The 22,014-nt window shown below is 45.3% G+C and overlaps 1 protein-coding gene across 7 annotated transcripts in view; it reads left to right on the top strand.

Annotated features, from left to right (window-relative positions):
• The first annotated feature begins 7,181 nt into the window (after window positions 1-7,181).
• The window catches only part of grip1 (glutamate receptor interacting protein 1), a 451,333-nt gene continuing 436,500 nt past the window's right edge, over window positions 7,182-22,014 (top strand). For all 7 annotated transcript variants that reach the window (XM_045210598.1, XM_045210595.1, XM_045210592.1 and 4 more), the window contains exon 1: window positions 7,182-7,412. In XM_045210598.1, coding sequence (XP_045066533.1) covers window positions 7,358-7,412 — 55 coding nt within the window. In that variant the 5' untranslated portion in view covers window positions 7,182-7,357. The remainder of the gene's footprint in view (window positions 7,413-22,014) is intronic.

Genomic DNA, 22,014 nt, shown 5'->3' with positions numbered 1-22,014 from the left:
AGCTACGCCGTCGGTGCCAACCGACGGAGGACCCCAGCACCTACTTACCGGGTTGGTCAGAAGGTCTGGCTGTCTGCCCGGATCTGCCGCTGGCGGGTTGTATCCGAAAGCTGGCCTCGCTTCGCTTTTGGTCCTTTTCCTGTGCAGAAAGTCATCAGTCCAACGGCGGTCCGGACTTCAGTTGCCCGCTTCCATGCGGGTCCACCCCACCTTCCACCTCCAAGGTCAAGCCGGTCCATGAAAGTCCCCTGGTCCCTGCAGCTCCGGCGCCACCTCCTCCGCGCCTCGTAGATGGCGGTCCTGTGTTCACCGTCCGGCGGCTGCTCCGCTTTAGGCGAAGGGGTAGGGGTCTTCTCAGTACCTCGTTGATTGGGAGGGATATGGTCCAGAGGAGAGGACCTGGATCCCGGCCAGGAGGATAGTGGACCGGACCCTTATCACTGACTTCCACCGACTACATCCTGATCAGCCTGCAATCCGTAGGGGCGGTCCAAGAGGGGTTCCCAGCCGTCCGGCCCGCCCTGCTCCTGTCTCAGTGCCTGTCCTGTCTCCACGACCGTGACCCTCCAGCTCCTTCTGAGGATGAGGAGATTCACTCGCGACCGCTTGGGAGGAGTTCTGACCCGCCGCCTGCTCCCCTCCACCCTCCCGGCATGATGTTGTTCTTGGGACTTCTGGGGCCGTCCCTTGGAGGGGGGGTCCTGTCATGAGCACTCTCTCTCCCTGGTAGCAACATTAATTGCATTCAATTATCTTCCACTCTGCTCACCTCCCTCTCTCTACTCAGCCTAACTAGCTCCACCTTGCCTCACTCTGTTCTAATTACTCTGCCAGCTGAACTGCATTTCCCCACTACCTCTCCCAGTATATCAAGCCCTGGTTTTCAGCCAAGCCCTGTCAGATCGTCTTCAAACCCGGACCAGTAACCTGCCTGTCTGCGCTCTGACTCCTGTTTGTGATACCGATCCTTTCTTGACTGCCTCCTTGTTCTACTGCCCCGTCTATCCCAACCTGCCTTCTGGACCTCGACTACTCTCCGATCTTCAGCCCCTCCGGTAACTCGTTTCTGCCTTCTGTCTCTCACCACGATATTTGCCCAGCCCTGATCTGTACTTCTGCCTGCCATTCATATTGCTTGTTGTGTGTGTGTTCCCCCAGGTCTCCGACCACCAGATGAGCGTGCCCAGACGTTTCACCACCCTCAGCCCGATACGCCGCTCCATCACTGGGGAACACACACACTAAGCACTTGGACTGGACACCCCCGGACATTTGGTGACCCCGGAGCACAGGTACCCACAGGAGGGCCCTGAAAGACCCCTGACACCCCTGGGACTCCTCTTCCCGCCTGTAACCTTGAATAAAGAACTCTGAATTTGAACTTGCGCTCTTGGGTCCTCTTCTGTTCGTGACAGAAAAATTGAAATTGAGAGAGAGAGAGAGAGAGAGAGAGAGAGAGAGAGAGAGAGAGAGAGAGAGAGAGAGACGGCTGGTGAACAAGTCTACAAGTAACAACATTCTGTTTACACTCATAGAAATGTTGCATAGAAATGTTGCAGAAAAATGCTTCATTCCCAGCAGTGATGTAGAGGAGGGTAATTGCAAGTAACACAGTTTCCCACCTTTTGCGGGAAAAATGCATTGAAAGAATAGGACGAGTTACTTTTTTCACCGTGACCGGCGATCAAAGTTTACCCCCATGTCTTGACCACTACATCACTGATTCCCAGTGAGTGTACCATTACATACACATCTATTGGCCCTTAATCCCAACAACACCATTGTTCTGCTACTACGGCAGGTTTCATTCAGGTCAGTCTACATCTTGTGTCTGTCCTCCTCTGTATTCCCATAGCCTGGAGTGGTTGATGTTTACAGTCTAAGGGTGTCCCATGCTGAAAGACCTTTTCATTGGTCCAGTAGTAGACTAACGGGCTGGAGGACAAGACATTACGGACATGACATTACGGACAAGACATTACGGACATGACATTACGGACAAGACATTACGGACAAGACATTACGGACAAGACATTACGGACAAGACATTACGGACATGACATTACGGACAAGACATTACGGACAAGACATTACGGACAAGACATTACTGACAAGACATTACTGACAAGACATTACTGACAAGACATTACGGACAAGACATTACGGACAAGACATTACGGACAAGACATTACGGACAAGACATTACTGACAAGACATTACGGACAAGACATTACGGACAAGACATTACGGACAAGACATTACGGACAAGACATTACGGACAAGACATTACTGACAAGACATTACTGACAAGACATTACTGACAAGACATTACGGACAAGACATAACTGACAATACATTACGGACAAGACATTACTGACAAGACATTACTGACAAGACATTACTGACAAGACATTAGTGACAAGACATTAGTGACAAGACATTAGTGACAAGACATTACTGACAAGACATTACTGACAAGACATTACGGACAAGACATTACTGACAAGACATTAGTGACAAGACATTACTGACAAGACATTAGTGACAAGACATTAGTGACAAGACATTAGTGACAAGACATTAGTGACAAGACATTACTGACAAGACATTAGTGACAAGACATTACTGACAAGACATTAGTGACAAGACATTACTGACAAGACATTACTGACAAGACATTACGGACAAGACATTACTGACAAGACATTACGGACAAGACATTACGGACAAGACATTACGGACAAGACATTAGTGACAAGACATTAGTGACAAGACATTAGTGACAAGACATTACTGACAAGACATTAGTGACAAGACATTACTGACAAGACATTAGTGGCAAGACATTAGTGACAAGACATTACTGACAAGACATTAGTGACAAGACATTACTGACAAGACATTACTGACAAGACATTACTGACAAGACATAACGGACAAGACATTACGGACAAGACATTACGGACAAGACATTAGTGACAAGACATTAGTGACAAGACATTAGTGACAAAACATTAGTGACAAGACATTAGTGACAATACATTACTGACAAGACATTAGTGACAAGACATTCCTGACAAGACATTAGTGACAAGACATTCCTGACAAGACATTAGTGACAAGACATTAGTGACAAGACATTAGTGACAAGACATTACTGACAAGACATTACTGACAAGACATTAGTGACAAGACATTAGTGACAAGACATTAGTGACAAGACATTAGTGACAAGACATTAGTGACAAGACATTACTGACAAGACATTACTGACAAGACATTACTGACAAGGCATTAGTGACAAAACATTACTGACAAGACATTAGTGACAAGACATTACTGACAAGACATTAGTGACAAGACATTACTGACAAGACATTAGTGACAAGACATTAGTGACAAGACATTAGTGACAAGACATTAGTGACAAGACATTAGTGACAAGACATTACTGACAAGACATTAGTGACAAGACAATACTGACAAGACATTAGTGACAAGACATTAGTGACAAGACATTACGGACATGACATTACTGACATGACATTAGTGACAAGACATTACTGACAAGACATTAGTGACTAGAGATGAGAATCAGCAGAAGGGAGGGATCTAGTGAGGAATTCCAGGTTAGAGTAGGAAGGATTGGTGTAAATGTTTTAAGATTTGTCAGAGGTTAAGTCTCTCCAGGCTCACAAATGGTTAATGAGTTCATTCCATTTCCATTCTAACATTCTTCCATTTCTCTCCCCCCTAAAGACTCTTGAATGGGGAAGTAGAGTCAGGGGGTTGGGGGTTGGTGGTTGAGGAGAAGGGCCTGAGGGTGGGAGTGGTGGTGGGTTCACCTCCCATTGATGTCAATCCCTGGGGGTCAATGTATTACCAAGGGTAGAAGGGGGGATGGGGGGTGCTGCTCTAGAGAGATGTGCTATGTACTGAACTGTATTGCTGCTGACCAAAGGCCTAGTTATTCTTTCCCCACAGACTTCAGGATGAAAGCCTGAGTGCCGTGTTCTGTTGTGTTGCCCCCATTTTGATGCATAGTATGGCAAGCTGAGGTCCACTCACATCGACTGGCAGAATTCTATATGTACAGCAGTAGTTATATGGGATGAGCTGTGTGGAGAATACTGCATGTACAAGGGGTAGTAGGTAGCCTGACATACTGAGCCAGAGGGGTGGTAGGTAGCCTGACATACTGGACCAGAGGGGTGGTAGGTAGCCTGACATACTGAGCCAGAGGGGTGGTAGGTAGCCTGACACGCTGAGCCAGAGGTGTGGTAGGTAGCCTGACATACTGAGCCAGAGGGGTGGTAGGTAGCCTGAGATACTGGACCAGAGGGGTGGTAGGTAGCCTGACATACTGAACCAGAGGGGTGGTAGGTAGTCTGAGATACTGAGCCAGAGGGGTGGTAGGTAGCCTGACATACTGAGCCAGAGGGGTGGTAGGTAGCCTGACATTCTGAGACAGAGGGGTGGTAGGTAGCCTGACACGCTGAGCCAGAGGGGTGGTAGGTAGCCTGACACGCTGAGCCAGAGGGGTGGTAGGTAGCCTGACATACTGAGCCAGAGGGGTGGTAGGTAGCCTGACATACTGAGCCAGAGGGGTGGTAGGTAGCCTGACACACTGAACCAGAGGGGTGGTAGGTAGCCTGACATACTGAGCCAGAGGGGTGGTAGGTAGCCTGACATACTGAGCCAGAGGGGTGGTAGGTAGCCTGAGATGCTGAGCCAGAGGGGTGGTAGGTAGCCTGACATACTGAGCCAGAGGGGTGGTAGGTAGCCTGACATACTAAGCCAGAGGGGTGGTAGGTAGCCTGACATACTAAGCCAGAGGGGTGGTAGGTAGCCTGACATACTGAGCCAGAGGGGTGGTAGGTAGCCTGACATACTGAGCCAGAGGGGTGGTAGGTAGCCTGACATACTGAGCCAGAGGGGTGGTAGGTAGCCTGACATACTGAGCCAGAGGGGTGGTAGGTAGCCTGACATACTGAGCCAGAGAGTGGTAGGTAGCCTGACATACTGAGCCAGAGGGGGTGGGTTATAGTAAGCCATAGCAGTGGGTGACTGAGTACCAGAGGAGGAGTGAGGTAGCCTGAACAACCAGAGGGTAGGTAGGTAGCCTGACATACTGGACCAGAGGGGTAGTAGGTAGCCTGACATACTGGACCAGAGGGGTGGTAGGTAGCCTGACATGCGGAGCAAGAGGGGTGGTAGGTATTCTGAGATACTGAGTCAGAGGGATGGTAGGTAGCCTGACATACTGAGCCAGAGGGGTGGTAGGTAGCCTGACATACTGAGCCAGAGGGGTGGTAGGTAGCCTAACATACTGAGCCAGAGGGGTGGTAGGTAGCCTGACACGCTGAGCCAGAGGGGTGGTAGGTAGCCTGACATACTGAGCCAGAGGGGTGGTAGGTAGCCTGACATACTGAGCCAGAGGGGTGGTAGGTAGCATGACATACTGAGCCAGATGGTGTAGTAGCCTAGACATGCTGAGCCAGAGGGTGGTAGGTAGCCTGACATACTGAGCCAGAGGGGTGGTAGGTAGCCTGACATACTGAGACAGAGGGGTGGTAGGTAGCCTGACATACTGAACCAGAGGGGTGGTAGGTAGCCTGACATACTGAGCACAGAGAGTGGTAGGTAGCCTGACATACTGAGCCAGAGGGGTGGTAGGTAGCATGACACACGGAGCAGAGCACAGGCTGTAGACCTCTGAAGAAGAATGCAGTGGATTAAGAACAGAAGCATCAGCCAGTGTTAATCAGACACAAGTATAGTCGACTGCAGTGTAAATCAACTACAGACACACCAGCATCACAGTCGACTAGGCCAGTGTTTCCCAAACCTCTCCTCAACTACCCTCAGACACACCAGCATCACAGTCGACTAGGCCAGTGTTTCCCAAACCTCTCTCAACTACCCTCAGACACACCAGCATCACAGTCGACTAGGCCAGTGTTTCCCAAACCTCTCCTCAACTACCCTCAGACACACCAGCATCACAGTCGACTAGGCCAGTGTTTCCCAAACCTCTCCTCAACTACCCTCAGACACACCAGCATCACAGTCGACTAGGCCAGTGTTTCCCAAACCTCTCCTCAACTACCCTCAGACACACCAGCATCACAGTCGACTGGGCCAGTGTTTCCCAAACCTCACCTCAACTACCCTCAGTCACACCAGCATCACAGTCGACTAGGCCAGTGTTTCCCAAACCTCTCCTCAACTACCCTCAGACACACCAGCATCACAGTCGACTAGGCCAGTGTTTCCCAAACCTCACCTCAACTACCCTCAGTCAGTTCCACTTATGTTTTAAATCTATTCCTGAACTACCAGCTAGACTAGCTGAAGGCCCTCGATTAGTTGAATCAGGTGTGCTGAGTCCTGTGTAGCTCAGTTGGTAGAGCATGGCGTTTGCAACGCCAGGGTTGTGGGTTCGTTTCCCACGGGGGACCAGTATGAAAGAAAAAATATATATATTCACTCACTAACTGTAAATCGCTCTGGATAAGAGCGTCTGCTAAATGACTTAAATGTAACGCTAGCAGCAATGGAACAGGCTGGCGTAGTTTACTGGAGGAGAGATCTTGGGAAACGCTATGCCACTAGGCTCTAACTTATTAATAAAACATCTCCGCTGAATGTGTTAGCAGTGTTATGGATGACATCATACTATGTAGTCCGCCGGGAGAATAGCCTTGTTGTAAACCTCGAGGGCTCAGCCGATGCACTGACATAAACAAAGGATCTAAGATGACCGTCCACTATACTGCCAACCAAGCTAACTATATACTGGCGTTTCTTCTGCTAGATGTGTGTTACTGGAACTCTATAGATGCTCCTGTGTCCCGTAGAAAATGTCATGCACACCCCTTATTGAAGTTAATGAATTAAACCGGGCAGGGCTCCCTGCCTTTACCGCGTGGTCCAGACTAGACCATTTCTCAAACCCCATCCCTGCACCCTCCGATAAAATAATATCATAGAAAAATATGATGAATTACCGGTCATTCCTTTTTTGGTTGCCTTTCTGGCCACCTCACCTATGTTATATCTAGCAGGATTCGCATATCTCGAGGTTGAATAGGGCACACTGCTTCAGGTTTTTTTTTTGGGCGATAGGCCATTATATATAGGTTATTCTCTCTCGCAGAGCCCTGCGCTCACCACAACGAGGCTGAGCGGTGGTGGGAGACACAGCGTTGAATTACACCGGCCACGGAAAAACAAGAAGACTCCGAGACTGTGTGTGGGGATATGTTCGCAAAGGAAACCTGTAGGCTACTCCTGAGATTGAAATGCGCCTGAGATTTATCTTTGAGACTTTCTGAATGCTCATACCGCGAAAAAGATGCCGGGTTGGAAGAAGAATATCCCCGCCTGTCTTCAGGCTGACCAAGAAGGAGGTAGGAACCTGCCTTCGCTTTTTTAATTTAGGCTGGCTCGGTAGCCCCTGCTTTCAACCGCACAGATTCTCCAATTATTGCTGAGCCTTCAGCGGTGTCGGTGTGTAAACGCCGCGACCAGGCAATGCACAATAAATGAAAGTTCCGGCGGGGAATTTGCTTGTTGTTTTACGCGTTAATGTTTCTTCCCCGGAACAAGCTCGGTTGTTACGTTGTTGCAGTACGAGGCTACAGTAGAAGCGGCGTGCACGACGCGTTGCTGGATTCATTCACAAACATGCAGCTAGCGAGTGTCAACTTTTCTTTTTAGTTCATGCTTCGTTTTTCTCAGCCAGTGGAGGTCTCGCCCTCGGTGCTCGAGGCTCCGGTCTTTAGCGGCTCCGGTCTTTAGTCCATGTGTCGGGCTTCCGTCCCTAGATTGGCTGCACTTGTTCGCCCAGATCCCGTAGCCCGACACATGGACACCCTACTCCATTCCTATTGTTTTGTCCGTGGAATTAGCCTATGGAGGCTATTTGTTTCCTTGCTGTAGTCTAGACTATGTGTGCTATTTGACAGTTTATGCCGACGCATATCGATGTAATGACCATCGGTAATAAGACGTTTATAGCCCGGTAGAGAACAGTGTAGGGCTGTAGCCTTGAGCTTTCTGATCGCAATGTTTGTGTAATGAATGGCGGAGAATGATCACGTTTCAGACAGTGTTTCAAATCCTCTGCTATCCTTCCCCCGGACTCAATAGTAGCCTATTCCCTAGCCCATGTGTCCAGTCCACTAAGGGACCTTCCGATAAATCCCGATGACCAACAGCAGATTTCATTCGAACATCAGAGAACAAGCTCTCTCTCTCTCTCTTTCTCTCTCTCTCTCTCTCTCCGGCACCGTATGCACGCATCTCTCTGCAAATGTGAAACGAGCATGAACCTGTCATTGGCAGCACGTGTATTCCTTGCACCATGTCATACGGAATATATTAGGAACTCTATGTTTGCATTACGATCATTATAGCCGGAGGATAGGTATATTATAGAGCGCAGTTTCCCATTACCATCATCATTTAACACCAGGGGCACCTCAGGGCTGTCTCATGAATATGGCTATGAAATTATGATTAATTCTCGGTTTATTTAGTGAGATGTCACCTGGGATGTGTTGAATTGGGATATGATTGGTGGAATATCATGGGCAATATAGGCTTTTCTATATGCATAGTCACACACACACACACACACACACACACACACACACACACACACATACACACACACACACACACACACACACAAGGATACGATTGGCGAAATATCGTGTGCCAGCCCAGTACAATACACTTTATTGCCACCAACCAAGGTTGGTGGTTTGTGTTTACGATACAGCATGGTAGCTCTGACATGATGATTATACTAATACCCCAGCCTCTTCATGTCAGAGCTACCATGCTGTGTCACAAACCACCAACCTTGGTTGTTGGCAATAAAGTATATTATACTGGGCTGGCACACGATATTTCGCCAATCGTATCCTTGTGTGTGTGTGTGTGTGTGTGTGTTTGTGTGTGTGACTATGCATATAGAAAAGCCTATATTGCCCATGATATTCCACCAATCATATCCCAATACAACACATCCCTGGTGACATCTCACTAAATAAACCGAGAATTAATCATAATTTCATAGCCATATTCATGAGACAGCCCTGAGGTGCCCCTGGTGTTAAATGATGATGGTAATGGGAAACTGCGCTCTATAATATGCCTACCCTCCGGCTATAATGATCGTAATGCAAACATAGAGTTCCTAATATATTCCGTATGACATGGTGCAAGGAATATACGTGCTGCCAATGACAGTTCATGCTCATTTCACATTTGCAGAGAGATGCGTGCATACGGTGCCGGAGAGAGAGAGAGAGAGAGCTTGTTCTCTGATGTTCGAATGAATCTGCTGTTGGTCATCGGGATTTATCGGAAGGTCCCTTAGTGGACTGGACACATGGGCTCCGCCATTCATTACACAAACATTGCGATCAGAAAGCTCAAGGCTGCCGCCTACATTCACCACACATTCATTTAACACACACAGGGTTTTTACATTCATGAGTTAGTGCCAAGCAGCTAGAATAGCACCACCACAAGTCATAAATGGAATATCAACAATCCCATAAAGTCCAAATAATTCATAGTTACACTTGTATGGTTTACAGTAGGAACCGCTGGGGTTCCATAGCCTTCGGCTGTAGCCTGTCACTGTAGGATGATGATCACGCTACACTCTAATGGTTCTAGAATCTCATCCCTAATACATTTGTCAACGTGTTTTCAGCAGACTAAGGGTGCGTCCCAAATGGCTCCCTATTTCCTATACTATTTCCTATAGTAGTGCACTGTAAGGGCTCCCGAGTGGCTCAGCGGTCTAAGGCACTGCATCTCAGTGCTTGAGACGTCACTACAGACCCCCCCCCTGGTTCGATTCCAGGCTGTATCACAACCGGGCGGTGATTGGGAGTCCCATAGGGCGGCGCACAATTGGCCCAGCGTCGTCCGGGTTTGGCCGGTGTAGGCCGTCATTGTAAATAAGATTGACTTGCCTAGTTAAATAAAGGTAAAATAAATAAAATAGAGGGAAGGGTCCCATTTGGTCGCACCCTAATATTTGTCACCTGCATGGTGGATGTAGGACTATGTAAAACCCGGCAGCTATTTCAGCTCTGTGGGGCTAATATTCAGAAAACACAAGCTAAGGCATAACGTTGTAGTTAATAAACTGTCTGTCTTTGACAAATAAGTCTCCCATCAGAATTCCCAACACCTGGTACAACAATGAGAGAGGGATCTCTTCACAGTGGCTGGCATTGGAAACCTAGCATGCTTTATCGTAAACAGCATGAGTCCATAGCGTTATACTTGCATGGGGTGTGTTTCTTAGAAAAATCACGGGTTCCCCAAGGCCCGTGGGCGATTTCCCCCAAGTTTTCAGAGATTTTTTAATAATGTTATTATTATTTTATGTATTTATTGTTGGACATAAAAGGCGGTAAAAACACCAGCAAATCAGCTCCCAAGTGATTTTAATTTTGTACAAATCTGTTCCAAAGTATTCCCACGCATAACAGAGAGATATATGTGTGATCGTATAGGCCTACAAATGCAAGGTTTGAAATTATTATGTTTTAGTCAAATATTATATCTGTTTGGGCTTCTTGCGGTTCATTTGCAGTGTACAAATTATTTGTAATTAAGTTCTGTCCCCCCCGACCATCCACTCAAGAAACAAATCGTCCTGCGGCTGAATCTAGTTGATGATCCCTGCCATAGACTGTACTCAACTAGGGCCTTCATTCATTTCTTATTAGTCAGATACATTGATTATGTGGTTTGTAGTATTGATGGAACATTTCATGTAGGTCTGTGTGATACAGATATACCAGTATGGATTTTTACAATACCGGCTACAACAATATTTTTTATACAGTGCTAAATGAAAAACACACACACACACACACTCACACACACACACACACACACACACACACACACACACACACACACACACACACACACACACACTCTGAGAGTTCATCATTCGCTGTGACTTTTCCCTGTGCTTGACTTAAGCTTGGCTCATTCCACACCATTGTACAGTGCTGCTGAAAGATCAATGTGATGGGTTTCAGAGATATTCCTCCTCTGAGAAAAAAACTACCTGAATATGCATAGTGTGCCAGTCAGGTGGCATATCTATTCATTCACACACTCTTTCATGTGGAGGATGCAATAGAAGTCGAAATCAAAGCCCAGCTGTATCTTAGCCTATTCAACCACTGTGTCAAGGTAACTGTTGGTGGATAACCAGGGATGAGAGTAGACCCAGTCTGCATCCCAAATTGCACCCTATTCCCTATTTAGTGCATAACTTTCGACCAGAGCCCATAGGGCTAAGAAGGAGACTTACAGCTGCGTGGGAGTAGTGCTGTGTTTGTGTGTGTCCTTACAATATCTGGCCTAAGAGTGACAGTTGTACACATCATTACATTTACATTTACGTCATTTAGCAGACGCTCTTATCCAGAGCGACTTACAAATTGGTGCATTCACCTTATGATAGCCAGTGGGACAACCACTTTACAATATTTTCAAAAAAAATTTGGGGGGGGGGGGGGTAAGGGGGGTAGAAGGATTACTTTATCCTATCCCAGGTATTCCTTAAAGAGGTGGGGTTTCAAGTGTCTCCGGAAGGTGGTGAGTGATTCCGCTGTCCTGGCGTTGTGAGGGAGCTTGTTCCACCATTGGGGTGCCAGAGCAGCGAACAGTTTTGACTGGGCTGAGCGGGAACTGTGCTTCCGCAGAGGTAGGGGGGCCAGCAGGCCAGAGGTGGATGAACGCAATGCCCTCGATTGGGTTTTGGGACTGATCAGAGCCTGAAGGTACGGGGGTGCCATTCCCCTCACAGCTCTGTAGGCAAGCACCATGGTCTTGTAGCAGATGCGAGCTTCAACTGGAAGCCAGTGGAGTGTGCGGAGGAGCGGGGTGACGTGAGAGAACTTGGGAAGGTTGAACACCAGACGGGCTGCGGCTTTCTGGATGAGTTGTAGGGGTTTAATGGCACAGGCAGGGAGCCCAGCCAACAGCGAGTTGCAGTAATCCAGACGGGAGATGACAAGTGCCTGGATTAGGACCTGTGCCGCTTCCTGTGTAAGGCAGGGTCGTACTCTGCGAATGTTATAGAGCATGAACCTACAGGATCGGGTCACCGCCTTGATGTTAGCGGAGAACGACAGGGAGTTGTCCAGGGTCACGCCAAGACTCTTTGCACTCTGGGAGGAGGACACAACGGAGTTGTCAACCATGATGGCGAGACCATGGAATGGGCAGTCCTTCCCCGGGAGGAAGAGCAGCTTCGTCTTGCCGAGGTTCAGCTTGAGGTGGTGATCCGTCATCCATACTGATATGTCTGCCAGACATGCAGAGATGCGATTCGCCACCTGGTTATCAGAAGGGGGAAAGGAGAAGATTAATTGTGTGTCATCTGCGTAGCAATGATAGGAGAGGCCATGTGAGGATATGACAGAGCCAAGTGACTTGGTGTATAGCGAGAATAGGAGCGGGCCTAGAACTGAGCCCTGGGGGACACCAGTGGTGAGAGGAGCGACCTGTCAGGTAGGACGCAATCCAAGAGATGCCCAACTCGGAGAGGGTGGAGAGGAGGATCTGATGGTTCTCAGTATCAAAGGCAGCAGATAGGTCTAGAAGGACAAGAGCAGAGGAGAGAGAGTTAGCTTTAGCAGTGCGGAGAGCCTCCGTGACACAGAGAAGAGCAGTCTCAGTTGAATGACCAGTCTTGAAACCTGACTGGTTTGGATCAAGAAGGTCATTCTGAGAGAGATAGCAAGAGAGTTGGCTAAAGACGGCACGCTCAAGAGTTTTGGAGAGAAAAGAAAGAAGGGATACTGGTCTGTAGTTGTTGACATCGGAGGGATCGAGTGTAGGTTTTTTGAGAAGGGGTGCAACTCTCGCTCTCTTGAAGACGGAAAGGACATAGCCAACGGTCAATGATGAGTTGATCAGCGAGGTGAGGTAAGGGAGAAGGTCTCCGGAAATGGTCTGGAGAAGAGAGGAGGGGATAGGGTCAAGCGGGCAGGTTGTTGGGAGGCCGGCCGTCACAAGTCGCAAGATTTCATCTGGAGAGAGAGGGGAGAAAGAAGTCAAAGCATAGGGTAGGGCAGTGTGAGCAGGACCAGCGGTGTCATTTGACTTAACAAACGAGGATCGGATGTCGTCAACCTTCTTTTCAAAATGGTTGACGAAGTCATCCACAGAGAAGGAGGAGGGGGGGAGGGGGAGGAGGATTCAGTAGGGAGGAGAAGGTGGCAAAGAGCTTCCTAGGGTTAGAGGCAGATGCTTGGAATTTAGAGTGGTAGAAAGTGAAAAGATGCCAGGTCTGCAGGGAGTCTAGTATTCTTCCATTTCCGCTCGGCTGCCCGGAGCCCTGTTCTGTGAGCTCGCAATGAGTCGTCAAGCCATGGAGCAGGAGGGGAGGACCGAGCCGGCCGGGAGGATAGGGGACATAGAGAGTCAAAGGATGCAGAAAGGGAGGAGAGGAGGGTTGAGGAGGCAGAATCAGGAGATTGGAGGGAGAAGGATTGAGCAGAGGGAAGAGATTATATGATGGAAGAGGAGAGAGTAGCGGGAGAGAGAGAGCGAAGGTTGTGACGGCGCATTACCATCTGAGTAGGGGCAGAGTGAGTAGTGTTGGAGGAGAGCGAGAGAGAAAAGGATACAAAGTAGTGGTCGGAGACTTGGAGGGGAGTTGCAGTGAGATTAGTAGAAGAGCAGCATCTAGTAAAGATGAGGTCAAGCGTATTGCCTGCCTTGTGAGTAGGGGGGGACGGTGAGAGGGTGAGGTCAAAAGAGGAGAGGAGTGGAAAGAAGGAGGCAGAGAGAAATGAGTCAAATGTAGACGTAGGGAGGTTAAAGTCACCCAGAACTGTGAGGGGTGAGCCATCCTCAGGAAAGGAACTTATCAAGGCGTCAAGCTCATTGATGAACTCTCCAAGGGAACCTGGAGGGCGATAAATGACAAGGATGTTAAGCTTGAATGGGCTAGTGACTGTGACAGCATGGAATTCAAATGAGGAGATAGACAGATGGGTCAGGGGAAAAAGAGAGAATGTCCACTTGGGAGAGATGAGGATTCCTGTGCCACCACCCCGCTGACCAGATGCTCTCGGGGTATGCGAGAACACATGGTCAGACGAGGAGAGAGCAGTAGAAGTAGCAGTGTTTTCAGTGGTAATCCATGTTTCCGTCAGCGCCAAGAAGTCGAGGGACTGGAGGGTAGCATAGGCTGAGATGAACTCTGCCTTGTTGGCCGCAGAACGGCAGTTCCAGAGGCTGCCGGAGACCTGGAACTCCACGTGGGTGGTGCGTGCAGGGACCACCAGGTTAGAGTGGCAGCAGCCACGCGGTTTGAGGCGTTTGTATAGCCTGTGCGGAGAGGAGAGAACAGGGATAGACAGACACATAGTTGACAGGCTACAGAAAATGGCTACAATAATGCCAAGGAGATCGGAATGAAATGAACTAAACATCTGGGAAAGCGAGAGAGCGGAGCCTCAAACACTCAAATATAACTCTCCCAACTTCCACTTTAGAAATTATAATTGTTGTAAACTACAGCGGTTCAATGTTTTCTAGGAATAGACTAACTGAGTTTACTCAGGAAGCTAACTTGGTCCAGTATTCTTCCGTGAAAACCGTCCAGGGCACCGAATCCTATGACGCCATAGCCAACTAGCATGCCAGGCTCCAATAACACACGGTTTAGCCTCACCCGACGACCTTCAGCACTCCAACATCAAGGATGGTTCTATGATTGAATAAAGTAACATCACACAGGCTCCTGTGAATGTGGCATGGACAACACTGCTACTGTCACTCTCAAGAACATGTATTGATACAAACTGACTTACAAGGTTACTGCTGAGCCAACCACTGAATAGAGTGTGTTGACCCATTTAGAGGTAGATTGTTGAAGTCAAGGATTCTTGTTTTGCCAAGGACAGGCATAGTTTGGGTATTGGCTCTGGCTAAAGCTCTGTGAACACATTGGTTGGCCTTAGAGTCACTCACTCAGTGTAGAGAATTTTGTTGGCTGTGAGTTCACTCTGAGTAGACTTTGGTGGGCCCTGGCTGTGAGTTCACTCTGAGTAGACTTTGGTGGGCCCTGGCTGTGAGTTCACTCTGAGTAGACTTTGGTGGGCCCTGGCTGTGAGTTCACTCTGAGTAGACTTTGGTTGGCCCTGGCTGTGAGTTCACTCTGGGTAGACTTTGGTTGGTCCTGGCTGTGAGTTCACTCTGGGTAGACTTTGGTGGGCCATGGCTGTGAGTTCACTCTGGGTAGACTTTGGTGGGCCCTGGCTGTGAGTTCACTCTGAGTAGACTTTGGTGGGCCATGGCTGTGAGTTCACTCTGGGTAGACTTCGATTGGCCCTGTCTATAAGCCGTTGTCAGATGCTTCCCTGCCTCCCTCCAGCCAGCCTGCCAGTCAGTCTTCCTGATCCTCTGCAGTGCAGCTCTGCAATGAGATGTGTGTGTGTGTGTGTGTGTGTGCAGCTCTGCGATGTGGCATGTAATCGGGTTGAGGGGAGCCCTGGGTGTGGGCGGTCGCAGCTCGCTCTGCGGTAACAAAGCACAGGATTGTGGGAAGAAGATTCAGAGTATAGAATCTAGGGTGCATCTGTTTAGGGCTAGATAGCGTTCCTATTTGCTCTGTTTTTTTTTGTTGATTCTTTCCAGTGTGTCAAATAGTTCTCTTTTAGCTTTCTAGTGATTTGGTTGGGTCTAATTGTGTTGCTGTCCTGGGGCTCTGTGGGGTCTGTTTGTGTTTGTGATCAGAGCCCCAGGACCAGCTTACTTAGGGGACTCTTCTCCAGGTTCATCTCTCTGTAGGTGAGGGCTTTGTGATGGAATGTGTGTGCATCACTTCCTTTTATGTGGTTGTAGAATTTAACAGCTCTTTTCTGGATTTTGATAACTTGCGGGTATAGTCCTAATTCTGCTCTGCATGCATTGTTTGGGCTTTTGCATTGTACACTAAGTATATTTTTTTGCAGAATTCTGCATGCAGAGTCTCAATTGGGTGTTTGTCCCTTTTTGTGAATTGTTGGTTGGTGAGCGGACCACAGACCTCGCAACCATAAAGGGGCAATGGGTTCTATAACTGATACAAGTATTTTTTGCCAGATCCCTAATTGGTATGTCGAGTTTCATGTTCCTTTTGATGGCGTAGAAGGCTTTCTTATCTCTTAGATATTTCATAGCCTTGTGGAGTAGAAGTTACCTGTGGTGTTGATGTTTAGGATGTATCTCTCTCTCTCTCTCTCTCTCTCTCTCTCTCTCTCTCTCTCTCTCTCTCTCTCTCTCTCTCTCTCTCTCTCTCTCTCTCTCTCTCTCTCTCTCTCTCTCTCTCTCTCTCTCTCTCTCTCTCTCTCTCTCTCTCTCTCTCTCTGAGCAGATCAAATCTTGGCCGCATTTTTAAAAACCAGATTTCAGTCTGAATTGGTTTAAAATAACCCCGTTACAGCAATTAATACACCATGAGGCCGAACACTTGAGATAAGAGGGAGTTAGAGAGTGAGTTCCAAATAGCACCAGGCTCATGGGGCTGTGGTCCAAAGTAGCGTACTATGTAGGGTAGGGTTGCCATGGTACCAGTATCGCGACACTATTAAGTATCGTGGCAAGGAAACCAAACATGAAGCGGATTTCATTTCTTGAGGAAAACTGTCCTAAACAGCATTATGTTGTCGCCTAGAGTCACTTTTGTTTATTTTGCACAATTGACATAAAGTAAGGTTTTTATAGGACCATACAGTTTAGTCTAATTTGTGCCATGGAAAATCTGGTATGGTAGTATCGTGGTGCTGGTATCGTGACAACCCTACTAATATAGGGAATAGGTTGCTATTTGGGACTCTACCTAATGGTACCCTATAGTCTTTTCTTTAAACTTGCTCAGTTATTGAAAAACGAATTGACTGAAATCATTCATGAGAGAAATCAATTCAAGGACTATGTGGTGCGCTGGGCTAAAGGGACTTGTAGTTTCCATTAAGCAAATATTCAACCTAGTTCAGCGCAGAAACATGGTCAGTAACTACAATGACCATAATCCATTGCGCCTGTTTTTTCCGGCTCAGGCAGAGATGGGATACACTTTTACGTTAGGTTAGATACACACAGAGCACATCGACCGCATGAGAGAGGAATGTACACAACCCAAAGATGAGAGAGAGGGACGGAGACAGTTGGTGAAAGGATGTCTTATCTACTTTGAAGAACTAGTAAAATGATTTTGTCAAACAGCTCTGCAGCATGTTTAGGCAGGCTAGCCTAGCTAAATAGGATGACTAAAGACAGTACCGTATGGGGAGCAGAGAGACCGTTGGCTGGGAGCAGAGAGAACGTTGGCTGGGAGCAGAGAGAACGTTGGCTGGCTGGCTGGCTGCTATTGCCTGAGCAGAGATGAGATTATGACTTTTAAGGAATAAAGTAATCAAATAAAAACTAAGTAATATTCACAACTGAATATTTTATAATTTAGTAATTTACTGTTGTTCTATTGATGTCAACCCAATGTGGACCTGACAGAAAAAATTGAATATTTTCAATGTTTTGGGAATTGAATGTTCACTATTTTTGGCTTTGGAATTTCCATTAGGAAGCTCTAAAATAATTGTAATGTTGTTTCATAATGCGCTGAAAGCTGCAATATGTAACCTTTTGGGGCGACCCGACCAAATTCATATAGAAATATGAGTTAGATCTGTCATTCTCATTGAAAGCAAGTCTAAGAAGCGGTAGATCTGTTCTATGTGTGATATTTCTATGCTCCCCGTTCTTAAGTTTCATTTTTGCATCTTTTACTTTCGTTTTTTTGTACACCTGCTTCAAACACACTATTTTTGGTTATTGAAAATATATTTCACAGCGGTTTAGATGGTGCAATGATTCTCTACACAATACATTGCTTTTTAAATTAATCGAACCGAAACCCAACCCGACCTAGAAAAGCACTAATTGCTCAGCACTACTCTCAATCAGCCACAGACAGAGCAAAGCAGCCCTATCGACTGTGACGTTGACGTTGCACTCTGCGCTCTGTCACTCTCGCCTGAGGTCCTACTCTTTGGGACTTTCAACTTCAGTCAACAATTATTTTTCTCTCTCCACTTCTTTCTCTCATAATCACAATGTTTCAGATGGATGACAATAGGTGGCCTCCAGGGGGTCAGATATGATCATGTATAACACCATCAGATATGATCATGTATAACACCATCAGATATGATCATGTATAACACCATCAGATATGATCATGTATAACACCATCAGATATGATCATGTATAACACCATCAGATATGATCATGTATAACACCATCAGATATGATCATGTATAACACCATCAGATATGATCATGTATAACACCATCGGATATGATCATGTATAACACCATCAGATATGATCATGTATAACACCATCAGATATGATCATGTATAACACCATCAGATATGATCATGTATAACACCATCAGATATGATCATGTATAACACCATCAGCTATGATCATGTATAACACCATCAGATATGATCATGTATAACACCATCAGATATGATCATGTATAACACCATCAGATATGATCATGTATAACACCATCAGATATGATCATGTATAACACCATCAGATATGATCATGTATAACACCATCAGATATGATCATGTATAACACCATCAGATATGATCATGTATAACACCATCAGATATGATCATGTATAACACCATCAGATATGATCATGTATAACACCATCAGATATGATCATGTATAACACCATCAGATATGATCATGTATAACACCATCAGATATGATCATGTATAACACCATCAGATATGATCATGTATAACACCATCAGATATGATCATGTATAACACCATCAGATATGATCATGTATAACACCATCAGATATGATCATGTATAACACCATCAGATATGATCATGTATAACACCATCAGATATGATCATGTATAACACCATCAGATATGATCATGTATAACACCATCAGATATGATCATGTATAACACCATCAGATATGATCATGTATAACACCATCAGATATGATCATGTATAACACCATCAGATATGATCATGTATAACACCATCAGATATGATCATGTATAACACCATCAGATATGATCATGTATAACACCATCAGATATGATCATGTATAACACCATCAGATATGATCATGTATAACACCATCAGATATGATCATGTATAACACCATCAGATATGATCATGTATAACACCATCAGATATGATCATGTATAACACCATCAGATATGATCATGTATAACACCATCAGATATGATCATGTATAACACCATCAGATATGATCATGTATAACACCATCAGATATGATCATGTATAACACCATCAGATATGATCATGTATAACACCATCAGATATGATCATGTATAACACCATCAGATATGATCATGTATAACACCATCAGATATGATCATGTATAACACCATCAGATATGATCATGTATAACACCATCAGATATGATCATGTATAACACCATCAGATATGATCATGTATAACACCATCAGATATGATCATGTATAACACCATCAGATATGATCATGTATAACACCATCAGATATGATCATGTATAACACCATCAGATATGATCATGTATAACACCATCAGATATGATCATGTATAACACCATCAGATATGATCATGTATAACACCATCAGATATGATCATGTATAACACCATCAGATATGATCATGTATAACACCATCAGATATGATCATGTATAACACCATCAGCTATGATCATGTATAACACCATCAGATATGATCATGTATAACTCCATCAGATATGATCATGTATAACACCATCAGATATTATCATGTATAACACCATCAGATATGATCATGTATAACACCATCAGATATTATAATGTGTTGTATAACACCATCAGATATTATAATGTGCTGTATAACACCATCAGATATTATAATGTGCTGTATAACACCATCAGATATTATAATGTGCTGTATAACACCATCAGATATTATAATGTATAACACCATCAGATATGATCATGTATAACACCATCAGATATTATAATGTGTTGTATAACACCATCAGATATTATAATGTGCTGTATAACACCATCAGATATTATAATGTGCTGTATAACACCATCAGATATTATAATGTGCTGTATAACACCATCAGATATTATAATGCGCTGTATAACACCATCAGATATTATAATGTGCTGTATAACACCATCAGATATTATAATGCGCTGTATAACACCATCAGATATTATAATGCGCTGTATAACACCATCAGATATTATAATGCGCTGTATAACACCATCAGATATTATAATGCGCTGTATAACACCATCAGATATTATAATGTGCTGTATAACACCATCAGATATTATAATGTGCTGTATAACACCATCAGATATTATAATGTGCTGTATAACACCATCAGATATTATAATGTGCTGTATAACACCATCAGATATTATAATGTGCTGTATAACACCATCAGATATTATAATGTGCTGTATAACACCATCAGATATTATAATGTGCTGTATAACACCATCAGATATTATAATGTGCTGTATAACACCATTGTTATGGCAAGGCTAAATAAGTCCAGTAGTAAAAATGTTGTAATTTGTCTTCCACTTTGACGTTACAGAGTATTTTCTGTAGATCGTTGACAAAAAATTACAATTAGATCCATTTTAATCCCACTTTGTAACACAACAAAATGTGTAAAAAGTAAAGAGGTGTGAATATTTTCTAAAGGCTCTCTATATTTATATGCAGATGATATTATATTGAACAAAAATATAAATGCAACATGCAATAATTACAAAGATTTTACTGAGTTACAGTTCATATAAGAAAATCAGTCAATTTTAAATAAATAAATTAGGCCCTAATCTATGGATTTCACATGACTGGGCAGGGGCGCAGCCATGGGTGGGCCTGGGAGGGCATAGGCCCACCCACTGGGCAGCCAGGCCCAGCCAATCAGAATGAGTTTTTCCCCACAAAAGGGCTTTATTACAGACAGAAATACTCCCCCCAGACAATCCTGCAGGTAAAGAAGCCGGATGTGGAGGTCCTGGGCTGGCATGGTTACACTTGGTCTGCGGTTGTGAGGCCGGTTGAACGTAGACGTTGGAGACGGCTTATGGTAGAGAAATAAACACTAAATTCTCTGGCAACAACTCTGGTGGACATTCCTGTAGACAAAACTGCACATTTTAAAGTGGCCTTTTATTGTCCCAAGCACAAGGTGCACCTGTGTACACACTGCTATGTACATCCCATTTAATGGCATGGGCAGACTGTAGAAAGCACTTGGGTATTTCAAACTTCTATTCTCTACTTCCTCCTGACCTGCCTAATGTGTTCTCTATCAGTGGCGTTCGCTGGGTCTTAGGAGGTTCTCTGACTTGTTCCATAGTGGATCGAATACAAGGAAGTAATTTGTTGAAATCCGTACCGAATACATAATCCCTGGTACAGACTTGAGTTTTTTGTATCTTTAAATCAGATAATAACCACATCTACATCTATCAAAGGAACATTTGCTAAACTGTACTGCACATTATCCAGACAATGTGAATCTACCTTTATCTCTCTTCAAAGGATGTGGGAAAACAATTTAGGGAGGGAATGTGATGAGGGGGTGTGGCTGGAGATCTATAATAAGATCCACGACCCACTTACTGGTCCAAATATTAAGGAGACTCCTGTTAAATTAAGTTGTATGTTCCCAGACACGCCCAAAATTTAGGACAGAGAAAGGAACTTTCTGGCACTGCAATAAGCTAATGGCCTTCTGACTGCACCTATTCTGGCACTGCAATAAGCTAATGGACTTGTGACTGCACCTATTCTGGCACTGCAATAAGCTAATGGACTTGTGACTGCACCTATTCTGGCACTGCAATAAGCTAATGGACTTGTGACTGCACCTATTCTGGCACTGCAATA

This window comes from Coregonus clupeaformis, chromosome 4 (genome assembly GCF_020615455.1).
Source record: "Coregonus clupeaformis isolate EN_2021a chromosome 4, ASM2061545v1, whole genome shotgun sequence".
Taxonomy (NCBI): domain Eukaryota; kingdom Metazoa; phylum Chordata; class Actinopteri; order Salmoniformes; family Salmonidae; genus Coregonus; species Coregonus clupeaformis.
Note: the sequence above shows the minus strand (reverse complement) of the source record. Positions and strands in the feature narration are given on the sequence as shown.